The sequence below is a fragment of the Syngnathus scovelli genome, chromosome 1 (genome assembly GCF_024217435.2).
Source record: "Syngnathus scovelli strain Florida chromosome 1, RoL_Ssco_1.2, whole genome shotgun sequence".
Taxonomy (NCBI): Eukaryota; Metazoa; Chordata; class Actinopteri; order Syngnathiformes; family Syngnathidae; genus Syngnathus; species Syngnathus scovelli.
The window spans coordinates 16,788,241-16,809,952 of record NC_090847.1 but is presented as its reverse complement, the minus strand read 5'-3'; the positions used below and the strand labels follow the sequence as shown (position 1 = coordinate 16,809,952).

The following is a 21,712-nucleotide window of genomic DNA, read 5'->3' as shown; positions in this document are numbered from 1 at the left end:
AAGTTTCCATTGTACAATCAAAGGAAACTTTCCTCATATACTGTAGTGCCCAGGGGCTTTTTAATTCTTCAACTACAGAGGATATCAAAGTCTACTAAACTTGAGAAGACAGTATGAACCTTCACAAACAGATATCAAAGTCTATTAGGGTTAGGGCACTCCTTATTTGTATAGATTGATTTTTTTTTTTTTTTTTTTGCGCACTTTGAACAGACGTTTGGGCTGAACCAGCAAAAAATGCAACAATTTAAGTATCTCAACAGTACTAATATTAAAAACAGCAACTTCTTATTGACAAATAAAACAAGGGTCATTATCCTCATTTTGAATATAATAATTTGTAGTGTAACTGTATATTTATTGTGTTCATAAATTTGTGCAACATTTCATAGTAATATTAATTTGGAAATTATGAAGATTAGAACATAATATGTATTGCCACCCACTGGACACCCTGTGGATGATACTCGTTTGTTTCCGGGACCCAGAGATCGTGACCATAAGTGAGGAGGGTAGGAATGTAGATGGACTGGTAAATGGGAGAGCTTTGCCTTTCGGTTTAGCTCCTTCTTCACCGTGACAGACCAGTACAGAGTCCACAACACAGCAGATGCTGTCACACTTAATTTAACTTTTAAAATGTAAAATGAAGAATAAATAGCTAGCTGCAGTGTGTAAGAGGAGTGGATGGCTGCAATTGAACAAACTGACAAAAAAAGACTTGTACTGCGGTCGGAGGCGTCCCCCTCATCCTGAACGCAACTCGTTACTATTTGACTTGTATGGCTGGACCGATTGACCCAATGGCACATTTGAATAACGTTCTAAATAAGTACAAAATAAGTGTGCTTCATTTGTCGTTTACAACGCTGTAAAAGACTAACCAACTAAGTAAATAACTAACTAACTAACTAAATAAATAAATAAATAAATAAATAAATAAATAAATAAAAGCTGGAATCACCCCAAAATAATCAGTGAAACAGTCAGGCCGCAAAAAGTGAACAGGGATATAGCGAGGGAGCACTGTATTTGCTTCCATCCTCAAGACTGGTCCATCTGCTTTGTTCTTGTGTTTCACAATTTTGCATTGCAGTGATCTTTCAATTTGTTTGAAAGAACACTTTGTGCTGTTTCAAGTTCATTTCGATACCCTGCTCTCTGCTATACGTTGTTTGGAATGCAAAGCCCTGTCTGATTGTAGATCAACTTTGGGTGGACAAGCTCATCTTCTTTCTTTAGTGCCAAGGCATGCAAACCTCATGTAAGGCTCCAGCAGGGATGGGAGACATGAGTCCAGTAGGAATGCTTAACTAGAGTTGTCATTATTCAAATGATATACAGTATCAACTTCATTGTCTTTACATCTTCATCTGTACTCAGCATTTATGTTAGATGCCATCTCACTGCTTTTATTCCTCTGTTATTTTTTCTTTGGTGTTGTTTTGTTTTTCTCCAATGTTCTAAAAATAGGCAGTATTCAATATGGCAGTAAGTGCTGTGGCTTCTTGTCTTGCTCTCTTTGTCTGTATGTCTCTGCATGTACTTTCCTGCCTGCTGATTTCTCCTTTGGTCTTGATTTATTGCATTTTCTTTTCATTTGCTTTTGAGTTTTGTGTGCTTCTGTTTTTTTTTTTCCTGACATTTTTGGGGTTTACAGAGCTGAGGCTGTGTGGCTTGTCTGTCTGTTACTGGACGGGCAATAGGCAATGTCAGTCAGCCCGACTGACAGATTCCAAAGTACTAATGAACTTCCTGGTTCAACGTATACAGGGAAGCAACGTAGTAGGCCGCAGATCCTCTCCAAAGTGGACATTACAGCTGACCGTTGTCTGTCTCTTTCCTTTTTTACCACAACAACTTTCTGTGCTGGCAGAGCTTCTCAGAATTGAATTTATGGGTATGGAACATTACTATTTATTTTGCTGTGCTTTTAGCGTTTGCCAAGATTGTGTCACAGTCACACATTATTGTGCCACCTTCTTTTTAAAACCAACAAACCTGTCCCTCCTTTTCTTCCGCCCACTAACCTAATTTTAAGATTTGCTATCCCTCTTCCCCTTTTTTGCATGCACTCTTCTTTATAGACTAATGTGGTTAAGGAGAAAGAAAAAGGATAATTGAGACAAATACCTTAAAGCTAGAAAGGGCAGAGGCAATTCAAAGGGAATGTAAAGGGCCTAGAATGGACTGGATCATTTGGAATATCACGACTGTTCAACGAGAGGGAATATGAAGAAATGGTAGTGGCCAATAGTTTTGCAAGGTGTTGCAAAGAGCAACAAAACCATAACCAAATTGTTTGTCCTAATTATTGTGCCCTTCATTGAGTCAGTGTCAGAGATAAGACACAGAGCGGGGCTGTCCTAAATCACAAATGCTGTTGGTGCCGCTGTGCAGGCGAGCTTGCCTTCCCTATTCCCTTGGCTTTCTGTATCAGTGCACATTGATACAAGCACCAATTCCCACTCAGGCCCTTTATTTAGGAACCATAACAATCTTCCTGAAGGTGAAATAAGTTAGGTCAAGATGACTTTTTCAAGATAACTTTTTTTTTCTACTTCTCTTGAAAACTAGCATCACTTATTTGCACTGACCAGCCACAACATATCCAGTGCTTTTGGTAGGAAAGAAGTGCCCATACTCCCCTCATTCAACTATAAATTATGCAATTGGTATCAGCAAATAAGAGTTAATTTATTATTAAATGAATATGTAATTGACAACAAATACAAATAACTAATTAATAAATTACTTACTAATTATAATACAATTTTTGTCTGAGTTTGAAAATGTCCGACTGCAATTAAATGCACCTCATGTCTTGTGCGCATTCAGGGACATTAATGTTTACACTCACGTTGACGCTGGAGACTTGCCGTACTTGCCAACTTTACACGTGGAAAATTAGGGAGATTTTTTTTTTTTCAGAGCGTATTGTCCCAAGGTTTCTTAGCCAGGTGTCCAAGTTTTTTTTAATTTTTATTATTATATTCACCACATGAAGGAAAATTATGTTGTACAAAGCGGTTTGTCTGTGTACAAATGACCAATTTTATGTTATGAAATGAGTACCAGGAAAGGCTGAATAATAAAGTTGCATTGCAAATGCATTTACTTTGCAGTATTTAATGCACAGCAGTGTGTGCGCAGTGCAAATTAGTAAATAACAGCATACAATGTTTGAACAAAGTGCAAAAGAGCTGCCCAGTGACTCAAGGTGTGCAATTTAACAAATTTTCCCTTCAATAATTGTCCGTCCGTCCTCACATTCATGTTGCAACTTTAAATCGCCCAAAAGTTATAACTTTACAATAACTTACTTTAACCAGGAACTCACTCTGCATAGTAGCTAAGTGTAGAATCAAATTCAAGTTGGTTATTGCGGTGTCGTACAGAATTTTATTTAGCGGCCATCAGTGGGCATCCTAAAGCTGAGGCTCTCTGGGGCAAAGGTTATTTTTTCCCGTGTGTGTCGGCGTGAAAGACAGGCTAACCGCAGAGTTTTCATAATATCAAACATTTAATGCTCATTAGCTGTCTGATTTACTTTTCCCATTTACTTAACTTACGAGCACCCACTGGTTCCATTTCCAACAGAAACAGAAACTTCTGTGTGTCGAAACACTCCATCAGATGGACTCAAAGGTTAATCAGCACTTGACCCGTATTGGGATTATTACACGGACCAAGGAAAAACCACTTTTGTCCGTCCTTAGCACGCCCTTTTTTGTACTTTCTTGTCCCTCATCCTTCGTCTGCAAAGTGGTCGTGCGTCGGGGATGTACGGACCGTTCTGTCACTGGGAAATTTGGTTGACATTCGGGAGTCTCCCGCATTAATCAGGAAAGTTGGCAAGTACGAAACTTGTGCTGTATAATACATAATGCTTTTTACTCTTGTGCGGTTCATTGAGGTAACCAAAATATGAGCCACAGAGTGCTCTTGTTTGGGATGACATGCAAGATCATCGTCATGATGTTGTGGCTGGTTGGTCTATTTGACAACAGTGTGCTAATTTGAACAATTTGATTGAAATTGGTGTTTGTATATGACATTGAACTCTTACAGTGATGTAAACTGGGGCATGACCAACGAGCTTTTAAAATCCACTTGAAGTTAATGAAAGCACAGTCCTATGATATAGCTTCCGGGGACTACTTTCCTCCTCCTGGACACGCCTGTTTCCCTATCAGCCCTGTCCCGCTTCTATTCCTATCATGTTTCCTCCCAGTGCTCCTTATGACTTTTTTTTCCCCTTTTTCCCCTCTTGTGCCCTAGTTTGCTCCCCTCATTATTGTGTTGTTGCTCTTGCATCCCTCATTGCATTCTTTTTCAGTGTTACGCCACAGTACGGTAATAATTTACAATTTAGGTAAGATCAAATTTAAAACTCACTATTGTCAATATTATTTAAAATGTCTACAAATTGAACCAAACTTAAGGAAAATCTATTCAACAGAATATTTTGAGATTTATAACTTTATAACAGTGGGAATGTCTCAACTAACTCAATATATTAAAAGATCAAGCATAATATAAGTTGTGCTTTGACACAACATTTAATGCTATTATTGTGGTGTAAACACACTTTATATATATATATATATATATATATATATATATATATATATATATATATATATATATATATATATATATATATAATTTATTTTTCCCGATTTGCCTTCATGCAAGCATGTGTTCAAATGTCTGTTCCCTCTCATAATGGTCTGTACAATGTTGTCTTAAGTGTGATATTTGTATGACTGAAGTGCATTGAAAACTATTTACTAATACCATTTAACAATTTTTGCACACACAGTATATAGTAGAATTAAGAATTTTCAGTTGTTTATTTCAATTTATCCGGTTAGGCAAATTAAATAATTAACACAGCGCAAGCATCAATAATAATAAGAAAATAGAAGGAAAGTTTGTCAGGTAAAAAGTATTGAGTACTGCAATGAGTTTTAACTAACAATAAACTATCAGATATTGCGGTGCATAACAGGATAACATGCAGTACTGTATGCGTGTGTTCCTGTGTGGATGTGTGTTGTGCATGATGTGTACGCCTGTGCTGTCTGCAATGCATAAATGTGTGCTTTGTGTGCATATGAACGTGTGTATTTGCACGTGTGCGTTTTCTGTCACAGAGGCCGAGGAGCTGTACCAAAGGCGGGTGCTGACGATCACAGGAATCTGTGTGGCCTTGTTGGTGGTTGGCATTGTTTGTGTTGTGGCCTACTGCAAAACCAAGTATGTCCTTTGAAATATACTCTACAAGTAATACCTGCATTTGAAAGATGTCAAACTGATGCAGTGTGAAATGAAAAGAAAACCAACTTGCTCATCTGTCACATTAAAAAAAAAAAATAGGGTTACTTGAGAAATTTTATATTTGTATCTAAACTTTTCCTCATTTAAAACTAATTTAAAATAACCATACAATATATGATTATGTAAATGTGCATGTAATATTATTATTATGAATGCTTAATGCAGGGGTGGGAATTTTTTTTTTTTTTTTGTCAATGCCACTGGGCATGCATGACAGTCCACTTCAAAAATGACCAAAATGCTATTTTCAATATGAACAAAAATACATGAATACAATATACCTGCTCTTAAAATGTGTCATTTTTGATCATACATTTTTCAGTGCATGTACTATAAAAGATTCACTATTCTAATCCAACAGTTTGAAGCAAACAACAAAATAGCCACAGACTATATTTTTCCCTCTTTTCCCATGCATTAAAATTAAAATTCAAGGACCCCATTAAACTCCTGAATAAGAAACAAACATTAAGTGCAAGAACTCATTTTGTACATCTTTCTACAAAAAACACTCCAAATTTTAATATTGTAGAGTTACTACAGTAAAATTGTCCAACATGTCATTTCCAACCCGCTATAAATTATTAGGTTTATTCCCTGTGGGATATTAGGCAGTATGAGACCCAGTGTAGAGCAATAAAAATTTTAAAAGTACAGCTGTAACTGAACTCTTTCGAGCTGTGTGACGTAATAGTGCAATGTGCGCCACTTAGAAGTAGTGATGCATGATGCCACTAACAAATGTCATGTTACATAAACAGACCTATGTATTTACTTATGCCTTCCAAACAGGGGACAGAATTACGCTAGAAAGATAAAAAAAAAAAAATGACAGACTGCTAAGGGTCTATGAGTGCGAATACTCATCCCAAGGACTTGCAACCTATGCCATAGGTTCAAGCTAAGAACAGATGGAATAATTATATTTTCAAGTAGTGTTGTGTTTCAGCATTCACAGCTTCTTTTTCACTCATTTCTCAATGAGCTGCACAGGACTATTTACTCGACAAACAAGTTATTGTTTCCCCATTATGTAACTTACAGGAAGCACAGGAACAGGATGCAACATCACCTCCATCAAAACCAGAATCAATGTGTGGAACAACCCAACCGCATGCTGGCCAACGGGCCCAACCACCCCGGGCCTGGTCCCGAGGAAATTCCCATGGTTGATGTGAGTCCAAACAGTAGAAACATACAGCAGAGGCAGGTACAGGTAATTCTGAAGTCAGAATTAACTAATAGACATGTTCCGTTATAGACAAATGGACACACAAAACATAAATTATGCAGCTCAGTATTTAATTCCAGGTCCATGACGAGTGGTTTTGTTCACTTTGATGAGTTACACACCAATACTGCTAACGATGCATGCACATTAACTGCTGATTTTGATGGGGGCTGTCTGTATGATGATTCTGTATGATGAGGTCACACAACCTTGTCAGAGAAGTTTTCTAAAGTGTGCAGGGATTAGTATGAGAATACATATGGAATATTGTTTTACTTTGCATGAATCAGAGTAAAGCCCATTCCCAAAATTATCTTGAATGTTGTTGAACTGTATTGTCCAGGTTGTCTCCCTAAAATGAACCAGAAGTGAAGCATTTCATTCATCTATTCATCTCATCTATTTGTGCTTTTTATTTATCCCATTGCCCTGATAAAAACAAATGAATGGCTTGCTTGGACAACCTCAAAAGCCCTAAAATATTTACGATCCATTTCGCTCAGTAAAATGTGTGTGTGCGTGATTTGCAGTACATCTCCAAGAGTGTCCCCACTACAGAATGTGTCATCAGCCACGGAGCTGAATGTGCTGGCAACTATGCAGGCAGCAGAATGTCTACCCGCTCACATCACTCGACCACTGCCTCACATGCATCCAGGTAGCTCTTACGTATGAAAGCCAAGGAAAAACAAACAGTATAAAGACATAGAAAAGACAATTCACTACATATCCCAATATTCACGGGGTGCGGTACAATTCAATGACTTTTTAATTTTAAAGCGCAACGATTCAATTTGATTCGATTCGGTGGGATTACGATTTGATTCAATATAGCGCGACACCGTTCGAGAGAGTAAAATGCTGTTTCTTGTTATTTACATATCCTTGTACCTATGCATGAACTTATCACCATTAAAGATCTATTTCTCCGAGAAAAGAAAATAATTTCCAATGTTTCTGGATACATTTTATAAAAACACAATTTGGTTTGAATCATTTGCATGCACTCACAGCTTTAAAATTAAGACTTTACATTAAATTATTAATAATTATTTAACAATTAAAACAAATTAAAATGTTGCAATTAAATCAGTTTTTTTGTCACACCACTAATAAATAGTAAACTTTTTAATAGTTGTCTGTATAATGTGTTCCTTCACCCTCCTCACTCTCCTTTTGACTTGCCAGTCCTATCGTAACCTTTTAAAGTAGTTCTGTACTTACGTCTGCAGACATGAGGAGCAGACATGGAGTATGGAGCGAACAGACAGCATGAATTCAGACTGCCAGTCAGGTGGCCTGTCCAGCTCTGTTGGAACCAGTAAATGCAGTAGTCCAGCTTGTATGGCAAGGAGAGCCCACTGGGGCTGTACTGATGTTTCCAGTCCGGGAATGCAGTTTGGAGATTCCTATGACTCACTAAGAGATTCACCTCACAGTGACAGGTAAGAACATCTCTTTCTTGCATACATGTGGTAATTAATTATTATACACAGTCACAAGTCTCTGTCTATGTGTTTAGTCTTGTTGAGATCATATATGTTTACTTTATTTTGAGACATAATAATACAATCCAAATTTCTTTTGATCAAGTCGCTTCAGTGGCTAAGCTTCTTTAGCTTTTTGCACCTTTGAATTTCCACCAGTTTAAAGTTGTTTGATATGTCTTTACAAAGTTCAGAAAATCCTTTTAGCAAATAGATCCTAGGAAGCAATGTGGCAAAATGGTCTGCATGTTTACCTCCCAGTCAAGAGGTTCTAAAATGTAATCTTGGCTCAGGCCCTCCTCTGTGGACTGCCTCAGCCAACCTGTTAGAATATTCTCATTTGTGATAAAAAGTAATATACACTCCAAAACAATAGGGGGAGCCATTAAGTTTGAAAGTCCACTCATTCAGGAGGCTTCTTTCCTGTCTCTTTAAATCTTATGCCTCATTGAGCCAGTGGTCGCACAAAATCTTTTTAGTTTTCAGCGACATCTAGAGGCAGAAAATATGTACAGACGCCATTCTGCATCAAAAGGACCTTGAAAGTTGATTATTTCTTTCAACATTTTCACTTTTTAATACCAGCATCACAAACACAATACAGTGATAAAATGACAATGTAAAATGGTCTATGAATAAATACAAATAAAGTGAGTAAGCACAAACATATTAATACAGTCCTGTTTTTTCAGGTATTTGCTCTTCTATTTTTATAAAGGCTTTCTATTTTTATTCCCTCCATTTGAAAACGGATATATGTAATTTCTTGCGTGCCCCTATGATCCTAGGAGCCATGTTGTCGGGGGCTTCATGCCCCTGGTAGGGGCACCCATGGCAAACGGGTCCTAGGTGAGGGGCCAGACAAAGCACGGCTCACAGAAGCCCCTTATGATGAGTAAAATAAATGGACTTCGTTTTTCCTCGCCCGGACGCGGGTCACCGGGGCCCCCCTCTGGAGCCAGGCCTGGAGGCGGGGCTCGAAGGTGAGCATCTGGTGCCCGGGCCTTCGCCCATGGGGCCCGGCCGGGCACAGCCCGAAAAGGAAACGTGGGTCCCCCTTCCCATGGGCTCACCACCTGTGGGAGGGGCCAAAGGGGTCGGGTGCAGTGTGAGCTGGGCGGCGGCCAAAGGCAGGGACCTTGGCGGTCTGATCCCCGGCTGCAGAAGCTGGCTGTTGGGACATGGAATGTCACCTCTCTGGCTGGAAAGGAGCCCGAGCTGGTGTGCGAGGCAGAAAAATTCCGACTAGATATAGTCGGACTAGCCTCCACGCACAGTTTGGGTTCCGGCACAAGCCCTCTCGAGAGGGGCTGGACTCTCTTCCACTCTGGAGTTGCCCAGGGTGAGAGGCGTCGAGCAGGTGTGGGTATACTTATTGCCCCCCGGCTGGGCACCTGCACATTGGGGTTCACCCCGGTGAGCGAGAGGGTAGCCTCCCTCCGCCTTCGGGTGGGGGGGACGAGTCCTGACTGTGGTTTGTGTCTATGCACCAAACGGGAGCTCAGAGTACCCACCCTTCTTGGAGTCCCTGGAGGAAGTGCTGGAGAGCTCTCCTTCTAGGGACTCCATCGTTCTACTGGGTGACTTCAATGCTCACGTGGGCAATGACAGTGAGACCTGGAAGGGCGTGATTGGGAGGAACGGCCCCCCCGATCTGAACCCGAGCGGTGTTCTATTATTGGACTTCTGTGCTCGACACGGATTTTCAATAATGAACACCATGTTCAAACATAAGGGTGTCCATGTGTGCACTTGGCACCAGGACACCCTAGGCCACAGTTCGATGATCGACTTTGTAGTCGTGTCATCGGATTTGCGGCCGCATGTTTTGGACACTCGGGTGAAGAGAGGGGCGGAGGTGTCAACTGATCACCACCTGGTGGTGGGTTGGCTCCGATGGTGGGGGAAGATGCCGGTCCGACCTGGCAGACCCAAACGCTCTGTGAGGGTCTGCTGGGAGCGTCTGGCAGAATCTCCTATCAGGAAGAGCTTCAACTCCCACCTCCGGCAGAGCTTTTTCCACGTCCCGGGGGAGGCGGGGGACATTGAGTCTGAGTGGACCTTGTTCTGCGCCTCCATTATTGAGGCGGCCGACCGAAGCTGTGGCCGTAAGGTCGTTGGTGCTTGTCGTGGCGGCAATCCCCGAACCCGCTGGTGGACACCGGCGGTAAGGGATGCCGTCAAACTGAAGAAGGAGTCCTATGGGGCCGTTTTGGCCTGCGGGACTCCGGAGGCAGCTGACAGGTACCGGATGGCCAAGCGGAACGCGGCTTCGGCAGTTGCTGAGCCAAAAACCGTGGGAGGAGTTTGGTGAGGCCATGGAGAATGACTTCCGGACGGCTTCGAGGAAATTCTGGTCCACCATCCGGCGTCTCAGGAGGGGGAAGCAGTGCAACGTCAACACTGTTTACAGTGGGGATGGCGTGCTGCTGACCTCGACTCGGGACGTCATGAGTCGGTGGGGAGAATACTTCGAAGACCTCAATTCCACCTACACGCCTTCCATTGAGGAAGCAGGGCCTGGAGACTCTGAGGCGGATTCTCCAATCTCTGGGGTCGAAGTCACTGAGGTAGTTAAAAAACTTCTCGGTGGCAAGGCCCCGGGGGTGGATGAGATCCGCCCGGAGTCTGGATGTTGTGGGGCTGTCATGGCTGACACGCCTCTACAACATTGCGTGGACATCGGGGACAGTTCCTCTGGATTGGCAGACTGGGGTGGTGGTTCCCCTCTTTAAGAAGGGGGACCGTAGGGTGTGTTCCAATTACAGGGGAATCACACTCCTCAGCCTCCCCGGTAAGGTCTATTCAGGGGTGCTGGAGAGGAGGGTCCGTCGGGAGGTCGAACCTCGGATTCAGGAGGAGCAGTGTGGTTTTCGTCCTGGCCGTGGAACAGTGGAGCAGCTCTACACCCTCGGCAGGATCCTCGAGGGTGCATGGGAGTTCGCCCAACCAGTCCACATGTGTTTTGTGGACTTGGAGAAGGCGTTCGACCGTGTCCCTCGGGAGGTTCTGTGGAGGGTGCTTCGGGAGTACGGGGTGCCGAGCCAACTGATAAGGGTGGTTCGGGCCCTGTATCACCGATGCCAGAGTCTGGTCCGCATTTCCGGCAGTAAGTCGGATTCTTTCCCAGTGAGGGTTGGACTCCGCCAAGGCTGTCCTTTGTCACCGATTCTGTTCATTATTTTTATGGACAGAATTTCTAGGCGCAGCCGAGGCGTTGAGGGTTCCGGTTTGGGGACCTCAGCATCGTGTCTCTGCTTTTTTGCAGATGACGTGGTGCTGTTGGCTTCTTCAGGCCGTGATCTCCAGCTCTCGCTGGAACAGTTCGCAGCCGAGTGTGAAGCGGTCGGGATGAGGGTCAGCACCTCCAAATCCGAGTCCATGGTCCTCGATCGGAAAAGGGTGTAATGCCCCCTCCGGATCGGGGATGAGATCCTGCCCCAAGTGGAGGAGTTCAAGTATCTTGGAGTCTAGTTCACGAGTGAGGGGAGGATGGAGCGCGAGATCGACAGGCGGATCGGTGCAGCATCGGCAGTAATGCAGGACCCTGTACCGGTCCGTTGTGGTGAAGAGAGAGCTGAGCCAAAAGGCAAAGCTCTCAATTTACCGGTCGATTTACGCTCCTACCCTCACCTATGGTCACGAGCTATGGGTCGTGACCGAAAGAACGAGATCCCGGATACAAGCGGCCGGAATGAGTTTTCTCCGCAGGATGTCCGGGCTCTCCCTTAGAGATAGGGTGAGAAGCTCGGTCATCCGGGAGAGACTCGGAGTAGAGTCGCTACTCCTCCACGTTGAGAGGAGCCAGATGAGGTGGCTCGGGCATCTTATCAGGATGCCTCCTGGACGCCTCCCTGGGGAGGTGTTCCGGGTATGTCCCACCGGTAGGAGACCCCGGGGACGACCCAGGACGCGCTGGAGAGACTGTCTCTCAACTGGCCTGGGAACGCCTTGGGATCCCCCGGGATGAGCTGGATGAAGTGGCTGGGGAGAGGGAAGTCTGGGAGTCCCTCCTAAAGCTGCTGCCCCCGCGACCCGACCCCGGATAAGCGGAAGAAGATGGATGGATGGATGGATGGATGGATGGATGGATGGATGGATGGATGGATGGATGGATGGAACAAAGTATACTTTTGCCATCCCTGAAGGCTTTACATGTCAACCAGAAAAATAAAATATAATAAAATGAGTGAACACTGATAGTGTTGACTTTCTGTCCGTGTGCAGGTATGTGTCCGCGCTGACCACGCCAGCTCGCTTGTCTCCGGTGGAGTTCCACTACCCGCTGCTGCCGCCCCAGGTTCCTACCTTCCACATCACATCACCCAACGCAAGCCACGCCCTCTCCCTACCACCTGCCACTGCAGCCTACCACAGAGATGATGACCAGCCGCTGCTAAGATGCCCTGATGTAAGTACACAAGCTTTGTACGTCATTTCCCAAGATGCTGGTTGACTCGTCATTTGTTTGGATTTTGTTTCCCCATTGGAAATGCAAATTAGAGAAAAGTCACTTCCAGTATTCCAATGCTACTTTATACAACCTTGATAAAGTGTACAGGTGTATGTTATACTTGTGTCAAGTCTAGTGTTTTGTCAAGTCCATTTTTGTGGTTAGACAGGGATGACCCACCAAATTTGCTCAGATTATCCTGAGACCCAGAGAATTTTTTTTGAATTTAATTTCTTATACACCGCATAATTTTAAGGGGTGAAAAAAACATTTCTACAGTAACAAAAATGTCAAAACAGGTTTTTATTTATTTTTCACAATATGTCCTTTTGAGAGGACCTTGGGACTCGGTTATGGCAAATATGAAAAGCTTGTAAGCTTAAATACTGTTTGCTGGCAGAGCAAATATCTGGCAAGTGGTCTTTGTTTCAGGATCACAGTTTGTACAGGCAGCCTCGACGACCGCGTCGACCCTACCTAACGGAGAGCACAGGAAGTCTCCCATCCAGTCCCTACCGTCTGCCTGATGAAGAGGCATATGAAACCACGCAGGAGTACGCCTCCTCAAGGGAGCCTATCAGGAGTCGACGGCGCCCGCGACGCAACCGACTCAATGGACACTTATCTCAGAGGGCAGCGGGCCTACGGGACTACAGGTCACAGAGCTTCAGCCAATCAGAGGAGGAAGAGGAAGAGGAAGAAGACGAAGGTCAAGGGGAGCACACGCCTTTCCTCAGTATGCAGAACATGAACATGGACCTGCCTTTAACCGTGCCAGGTTTCCACTCATCGTCAGGGGCCGACGCACGGACTCACAGCAGGCTGAGTCGGCCAGGAAATCGGAGCAACGGGCAGAGTCGCAGCGCACAGTCGCAGCGCTTCAAGTCAGACAACATGCCCCTTTAAGACTGCACCCCCAACCCCCACCCCCACCCATGCAGACCTGCCCTCCCACGCCACACACACACACCACTCCACCTCGCACACACCTCTTCCTTCTTCTGGACTAGAGACATGCACCAAGGAGAAATATTTTTATTTTGTATAACAGACAGATATTGTAAACAAATGAAATATTTATTTTGATTTCAGCAAAAATTGTCTACTAGCTAACAGCAAAGACTTTTTTTATAATGGGGGGAAATATTTATATGTAAAGGTTTTTTGATTTACAGCAGTATGAGAGACGAAAAAGTGAGAATTACGTGCCAATTTTTTCACAAGTTAGATAAATAGAATAATATTGTGGTGCCTTTTGCTGTATGCTCAAGTCGGAGGTCCCATTGAGTTTTGTAGCCTTTCTTATAAAGACTTCTCATTTTTATAGAGACCGATCCTCTTCCTTACTTTAGCTTTTTTTCTTTCTCTGATTTGGGATCCTCCTCTTTTTGAACTGTGATCTGATTATGTCATCATGCAATATTGAGTCTTTCTGTGTAAAAGTTGTCTGTTTACATAGTTTTGATTCACGCGACGCACTCGTCTCACGGACGCATTTGGATAGTTTTGTCACTTGGATGAATATGCATCATTCATTTACATCTCTGCTCACTGCCCGATTTTTTTATCCTGTGAGAAGTGGAATTGTGACTGGCGATGCGACATCACATTCTGATGTACGTGATCAGGGTTTTGAGAGTGTGTCCACAGTATGTGTGAGAGCCTCATCAAGCCTCATGTGGGTGGCGTCTTGTTTTACTCGCACGTTCCTTTCAACAATCTTCGCGCTGCCAGAAGCTCCATTGCACTGACCCTTCCCACGTGAGCAGTCTTTGGCCTCCCGAAACCCACCTGTTGAAATCCAGCCTGACTCTGGCCTCCTGTGGACTGCCAAGACCACATATTTCCTATGCCAGCAGCTTAGAGCCGCACTGTGTCTCAGGACTTCCCCATCACATCACAGCCAAAAGACTTGAGCGGTGAGCGCTCGTCATCTCGACAACCTCTGTTCGCAGGCCAGAATCACCCCCCAGCCCCAACCCACCCTCACTCCCCTTGACCAAGTCTGATGCGTTCAGGTGAGGGGTGCCATTAAGAACGTGTGCGAAGAAAATGGAAGAGAGATTCGCTTTTCTTTTTGAACATCAAGAGGTTAGTGCTGTGTGAAAGTGGTCATGCATGTTGCAAATGAGTCCACATCTGTTCACATCTGACGCCGGGGCGTAGCACAGAATTTCGTGCACCCCATGCTCACTCTGGGTTCATTTCTTTTAGTGCTACTGTAATGTTTGTGACACTCTGAGAAAAGTCATCACATTTCACTGCTCTCATGGGAAAGAATATTATTCAAATGAAGGCAGGGCTGGCTCAAGGCCAATCGCTGGTGTAACACTTATTACTGCATCCTGCCTTGATATGTATCTCAATACTTTTATTGTTAAACTTATGTTGTTTGGTCACCTTGACTGAATGCTCTGTTCTACGTTTGTCTCCGCCTACCCCTTTTGTGTCTTTCTTTAGCCCTTTGAGACCTTTTGAAACATTGGTGAATCAAGGCCCCATCCTCTGCACACTACAGTATTATACGTAGTAGTGGTGACACCAGAAACCCGTAGATTTCAGATATGTACAGTGCATTGGGTCTAGAGAGCCTTCCAGGTTCAATGTATCAAATACAATAATCTTCACACTTTATTGTTTTCACACAGGAGATGCATGGCTCACGGTAAAAAAAGAAAAGAAAAAAAAAAGTATATTTAAAAAGAGAAAACCCTTCAAACCAGGGGTACAGTTAGAATGATATCAACAAAACACATTATTTGGCTTCTTGGCTCTGAGATCTGCCTAGTTTTGTCTTATCACTCGAATCAATCTGGGACTTGCAATGCGGAAATACTGTGAGGGTAGTGTGCTTTTAGAGCTAGTTGAATTGTAAACACTCCAACCCTCTTTCTCCTCACCCTTTAGCCCTCCAGCCTGGACATACATGCAACACACATTTCATACACAACTAAGCACATACACTTACATATATTATTACATACGTGATCACACCTACAACGCCCTTCCATATCTGTGTATGCGGCGCGGTTTGGCTCTATCATGTATTTTTTTTTTTTTTAAACAAATTCCCTTTCTTCTCCTCCCCCCTGCATGTCCTAGTGGTACTGGTAGTTGGGTGCATGGATTAAGCAGTCAGCAAACTGTTTCTTTTTTTTCCACTTGGTGAAAAAAAAATTATGTGTATTCATTTTAACATTCAGCAATAAATCCCCTTATCTTCAAGTCCATCGTTCTTGGAATATGCTAGATTTTTTGCAAGTTTTATCAAGAAAGAAAAACATAAAGTTCAAGACCACTCTATTCATATGAAAATAAAACTTTATTCCTACCATTTAAAAAGGCCTGTCATCTTTATGAAAAAATAAAGATTGTTTCTTTTGCTCACTGTAGTTCCTACACTCTCATCCAGTAAAGTCAAATCCACTACATTTGCAGACGTGTTTTTCATCAAATGATCTGGTCCAAGATGAGGTCAACAGTACATTCTGGCAGGAGTCCAATTTGAAATGAACAGCATACAATGGTGATAGGCATAATCAGTCGTTAGTCATTGAAATTATTATCCAGAATTTGGTCAGTTCTGTGCAATTGATATTTTTACACAATTGAACTTGGCTGCAACCAGCACCAGTCTCATCGACTTTGCTGTCTTAAGGAACATGTCAGCTATGGGAAGTTGAGCTACATCCATACAGACCTCAGCTTTGGTACAACTCTTCCAGGCCCCAATATTTTGCTTGGTCCGGCACCGATACTTAAGCGTTTATTTTTTTGGGAACATTCAGAGAGATGATTTGATGAATTTATTTTCCCCGTAGTTTTTAAGGGTATTCAGCTGCGGCTGTGGGAGGTGGGCGTTATTGTAAGTTCCAACCGTGACACAAACTGTTTAAGCACACAGCCTGAATCACAGATAACATACTCCAGAGGTCTGTAATGTCAATGGCAACAGAATATTTTTCACTTAACACTAGTGGCGGGAAAATGAAGCTTCATTGCTTCATGAACCAGTTGTATTTTTTTACTCCTCTAGATGGCAGTTGGTTTTAAATTAAGGGGTTCAAGTCAGTATAATTTCAGGCCAATGTTGAACAGAGAGGAAGAAAAAAAATCAACTGGTTCATGAAGAAAATGTGAAGCTTTCTCTTTCTTAACTACTTAACACATTTGCCACAAAAGCTGGGGTAGAAAAACAAGACAGAAACAAAACTGAGTGTTAACTTCAACAACTTAGGCATATTTTTGTAATCATAGGCATGTTTTGAGTGCACGTAGAAGAAGGAATGTCTGGGCTTTGTGACCTACTTGATCTTAGCTGCACCTGCACCTTCAAGCAGTAACAATAAAATGTTTTTCTTCATCCAGTAGAATAAACGTTTGATGCAGTGCATACCCCTTGTCTTTGAAGGGTGTTTGTTCCTCATATGCGGGTGTGGTGGAGAAGCAGTGACACATCTGCAGCCCAGTTTGCTGCAGGTCATGGTAGTCTGTTTGGTGACTACTTGGACAGCCCGATGAAATCCCTGAGAAAGATTGAGATGGCAGCCATTGTACATGTAGCTTCTAGTGATGAATGGATGTTTGAGAATTTTGCCGGGTGTAATTCTCTCTCTCTGATCCCACTTGAACATTGCTTTTAACAGCTCAAAAAAACTGTCAACTTCATTGCTTCTCTCTGGAAACATCTGAATAGTTTACAAACATATTTAAACAGTCAGATTCATAGAACTTTTAAACATAGCACTCAATTCGTGTGAGATCTTGCTCTCAGCGACCAACCTTGAGCATTTCTTCCAGAGAGCGTATTTTTACACTCACTGTGTCGTTTGACTCGCCTGAATATTCTTTGTGTGTCTAAAAGTGGGAGACAAATATTTAATGATGACAAGTCAATGATACCTAAGTGGCAAATATTCTGAACAGCAAAGAATGGCGACTGTATTTCCAAACCAAGTATCATTATTTGCAAAAACTTTTCAACCTATTCTCAATTGAATACATTGCAAAGACAAGGTACCAAATGTTGAACATGATCAATGTTATTGTTTTCTTTTTTCCGCAAATAGTATTCGGTTGTTTTGAATTTAATGTCCGTGTGTAGTTGGAACACACCCAGTTACATTTATCAATTTCAACATTTAGTACCTTGTCTATGTTGTGACCCTTCCTTGATCAGTCACAGTATCATTGTATATGGGTTTGTGTGTCCTTATGATAGAAGCTAAGTTGCCAACAAGTACGGTCAACTAGGCCAGGGCAAAGACAGTTGCGGCTTGTCAGTAGAGGGCACCAGCCACTCAAATAAAGTAATGAAAATCAAATAAATATAAACATACCTACCATACTGCCGGGTGCATACTACATCATATCAACAATATCAGATTCAAAAGTAATTTGAAATAAAGTAATTTCATTCATAATGGCAAGTTTTTCCAATCATTCTTACAAGTTCAAATCTTTTTTACTTTTTTTTATTAAAGTTTCTACTTTACCTTGAAAATCCACTGATCCAAATCAGTCTTGTTGAAAAATTGCTTTGTTGCCCTTCCAGCTTTCAGAACATTGTCTGGTGGCAGCCCGAGGACACCAATCATGCATTCCAGCTAAACAGATAACAATATATCATTATTATAGGATATTAAAGTAACCTAAAACGCAAGTGGATCCCATGGTTGTAAAATGACATACAGCATATAAAAGAAAAAGTGTATAGAACTCCTATAAATCTGAACATTTAAAGGCATTAGTTTATGATGATACACTTAAATAGTTGGAGCACTTTCATTATTGCTTCATTGGTCATGTTATACGTTTCCCCCCAAAAAAATAATGGAAATTGACTAACTTAATTTTGCATTATGCCGGCGGTATTGTGTAAATGCACCTCAATAAAAAGAACTTAACCGCCTTCCTTACTATATTACTATATATTACTACCATATTTCTTCTCAGAGCTTCTGTATTCTAATTCATTGCAGGATCATCCACTTAATCAAATAAATGCTCATGTTTTCCAGGTGGTGCCACAGGATGAAAGTAATTTGTTATGACACCTGAGAAGACCTATTTTCGTGCAAGTCCGGTGAGATGTGCAGTGTAAATCTGCACAGGGCTGGGGTACACTTAGGTTTTGGTATTTTCAGACTCATGCAAGCTAATGTGGCAAATTTTAAAAGGGGCTTTTTGCGCTATTGTGAGCGTGAACACAGTCAACTTGATTCCGTGGCAAACAAAGCGGCTCCTCTTATTCCTTTTAAATGCTGTGCGCAAGAGAAACTCTGATAGTCCTTGACAGAAGTCACTGATTTGCTTGAGTCCTGCAGCAGGACGAGGCGTGCACAAGCACAAGTTGACCTGCATGGGTAGTAAGTTGACAAAAGAAAGATCACAGATCTTGGAAGTGGACACTCAGAGACCACCTTCAATCCAGATTGTGCATATCTGTCTGTGACCACCCTCCCTCCCATTGCTCTGACATGGCCAGGGAGAATATTTTTTCAAGTACCTAAGTAGTAATATTAGAAATACTACCATTACTACAAAAAATTCTTTCAATGAATTGATTACTAATAATAGTAATAATAATAATAATAATAATTCAGAGCATTCAATCGACGCTATTGTCATATTTATGAATAAAATGCATTGACATCCACTACACGTCTACGGCGCTCAGAAAATGCCCGCACCTCCAGCAAAGTCATCGAGATTGCATTACACTTCCTGCAACGATTCTTAGACAGGCTTCTAGTAGGTGTGTTAAGCTGAGTTTATTTTCAGCCACCACCTGACTATTTGGTGGCTCAAAGAATAAACATTGTACCTACTGAAAGCAGGTCTAAATTACGTTATATAATTCTGTGAGTTGAGAAAGAGTAGCATACTTACTAATTCATAGTCTGTGGTTCCCAAGAAAGGGAAAATGCCAAGTACCATCTTTAATAATACAACACCCAGTGACCAGATGTCTATGGCCTCTGCGTAAGGGAGTCCAAGGATAATTTCTGGGGCTCTTTTTGAAGAAAAAAAAAAAAAAAAGAAATGAAACACAACACAGAGTACATAAAATGGCAACAATCTTTACAAGATAACCAACCTGAAATAAGCAACCTGTCTCATTACGACCTTCTTGGCTTCATGTCTGGTAAGAGCCACACTGAAGTCAATCAGCTTCACTGTGAATGGCTGCTTTACCTGATCCACCAGCATGATGTTGTCTGGTTTAACATCACCATGGATTACTCCCACAGCTTTTAGTGCATCAAACGCCGTGGCAAGCTGGAAGGCATCACGTACAGTAAGAGATGAAAAGCCAAAAAACAACACATACTGTATCAGTGCCTGTGATAAGATGTATTGTTCATCCTCACTTGCTGAATGATGGGTCTGATGTCCTTAAGATCAATACAGCCATTTGCCTGAAAATATTGAGACAGGCTGATATCCAACATTTCGAAGACCAGATAATTGTCGCTGGAGAAGCCACCATAGTACTTAACAATGTTGTCCCGATCCAGTCTAATGTCCATCAACAACTGTAGGATGGATCCCTGGAAACACAAGTTTGATTATGTACAACATCAATCTGTGTTGTGAAGAAGGACGAATACGAAAGCTGTTGTGGAGCAGCCACTTTTCTTAGCAATGGTTTACAGCAGGTGTTTCCCCATGTGAAACTCAAATGTGAACGAGCAGCAACACTAACAGTGTCATCCATTCTAACATTGCCTTTCTAATTTCCTAATGTACAGCACTTTCTGAAATACATTTGAATGAAACCATCCATCTGTTTTCTATGGCAGCCAATCGCAACGCTCATACATATTATTCACACTTCCTTAAAAATGAGACTCTTCAATTAACCGAATAGTCATCATTTTGGAATGTGGGAGGAAGCCAAGGTAGCTAGTGAAAGCCCACACAAGCGTGGGAAGCACATGTAAAGGAGGCCCGGGCTAAAGTTTAAACCCAGATGGAACCTCTGGGCAACAGACCTGCCAAGCATTATTCCACTGTGCTGCCAAGTGAACCTTGGTTTAGCAAAATATGTTTTCATTTTTTTCCATAATTCTACCGGTTTGTATGATAAATTAATCGTTTATGTTTTAGCTCAATCTCAAGAAAAGAACATTTATTAGTGGTTGTAAATCAATAACCCTGCAAATTGGATGCAGAAAGCCTTTCAAAATCCGGTAAGTTAAAAGTCCGCATTCTTCATAGAATTGACGAGACTACATGTAGTAGGCAGGGGCTTTGTCAGACATTTTAGGATCCCATCACAACAAACAAATCAAATATTTCAAAGTTTCCTTTTGAAATCACTGCTAATAAAAATGAAATCAGAAACACACCTCACGATGGATGGTCCTCCCTGGCCTGGGAATCTTCACAGCCATGTTTTCTTTTGATTCCCGGTCCAAACACTTGAGTACAACTCCATAGCTGCCTTTTCCCAAGACTTTGATTGTCTTATATTTTTGAGGAAGGATTTCTGAAATGAGGATGAAAACAGACCTATGTTAACAAAATTCCTGTTGCAACATTCCTAAACTCTTCTCCTGCCTTTCATGATTATAGTGACATATGGATTATATAATCTAACGTTTAAAAGGTGGGTATCTCAAACTGTATACCTTTTAGTTTTAAAGTAATCGGGTTTTTTTGGGTCATGTTGAATTTGTCATTTTAATTAAGGTACATTAGTTATATTGTTTGTATCTTTCTTCACTTTTTGCACACGTGTGGAAGCATGCATGTTTGAAATATAGTGATCTAACCTTTAATTGACTTTGGTTTCAAAGTTATGTGATGATGTCATCAAATGTGATGATCATGATGTCAGATGGACGACATCTAGTTTGGCGTGTGATTGACTTCAGAGTGAATACCGTGTATTGTTCAATTCTGATAATCCATCCATCCATTTTCTATACCGCTGTCCCCACAGGGGTCGCGGGTGTGCTGGAGCCTATCCCAGCAGTCATTGGGCAGGAGGCGGGGGACACCCTGAACCGGTTGCCAGTCGATCGCAGGGCACACAGAGTCAACCATCCGCACTCGCACTCACACCTAGGGGCAATTTGGAGTGCTCAATTGGCCTACCAAGCATTTTTTTGGGATGTGGGAGGAAACCGGAGTGCCCGGAGAAAACCCACGCGGGCACGGGGAGAACATGCAAACTCCACACAAGGATGT

The 21,712-nt window shown here is 42.2% G+C and overlaps 2 protein-coding genes across 4 annotated transcripts in view; one reads left to right on the top strand and one right to left on the bottom strand.

The window, feature by feature from the left end:
• Positions 1-15,739, top strand: part of nrg2b (neuregulin 2b) — a 36,724-nt gene extending 20,985 nt beyond the window's left edge. Inside the window, exons 6-12 of one of the 3 annotated variants that reach the window (XM_049741955.1) lie at positions 1,877-1,900; positions 5,160-5,262; positions 6,388-6,559; positions 7,105-7,232; positions 7,807-8,019; positions 12,289-12,472; positions 12,947-15,739. In XM_049741955.1, coding sequence (XP_049597912.1) covers positions 1,877-1,900; positions 5,160-5,262; positions 6,388-6,559; positions 7,105-7,232; positions 7,807-8,019; positions 12,289-12,472; positions 12,947-13,420 — 1,298 coding nt within the window. In that variant the 3' untranslated portion in view covers positions 13,421-15,739. The remainder of the gene's footprint in view (positions 1-1,876; positions 1,901-5,159; positions 5,263-6,387; positions 6,560-7,104; positions 7,233-7,806; positions 8,020-12,288; positions 12,473-12,946) is intronic. The other 2 variants (XM_049741970.1, XM_049741962.1) reach the window with 2 other exon arrangements.
• Positions 15,740-15,847: 108 nt separating this feature from the next.
• On the bottom strand, positions 15,848-21,326 carry LOC125981910 (homeodomain-interacting protein kinase 1-like). Its single transcript, XM_049741981.2, has 8 exons — positions 21,151-21,326; positions 20,869-21,008; positions 19,888-20,067; positions 19,614-19,795; positions 19,406-19,529; positions 18,010-18,120; positions 17,297-17,371; positions 15,848-17,202 (listed from the first exon to the last, which is right to left on the bottom strand). Exons 1-8 carry the CDS (start codon positions 21,185-21,187, stop codon positions 16,819-16,821), a joined length of 1,233 nt encoding a protein of 410 aa, XP_049597938.1. The 5' UTR covers positions 21,188-21,326; the 3' UTR covers positions 15,848-16,818.
• Positions 21,327-21,712: the final 386 nt, after the last annotated feature.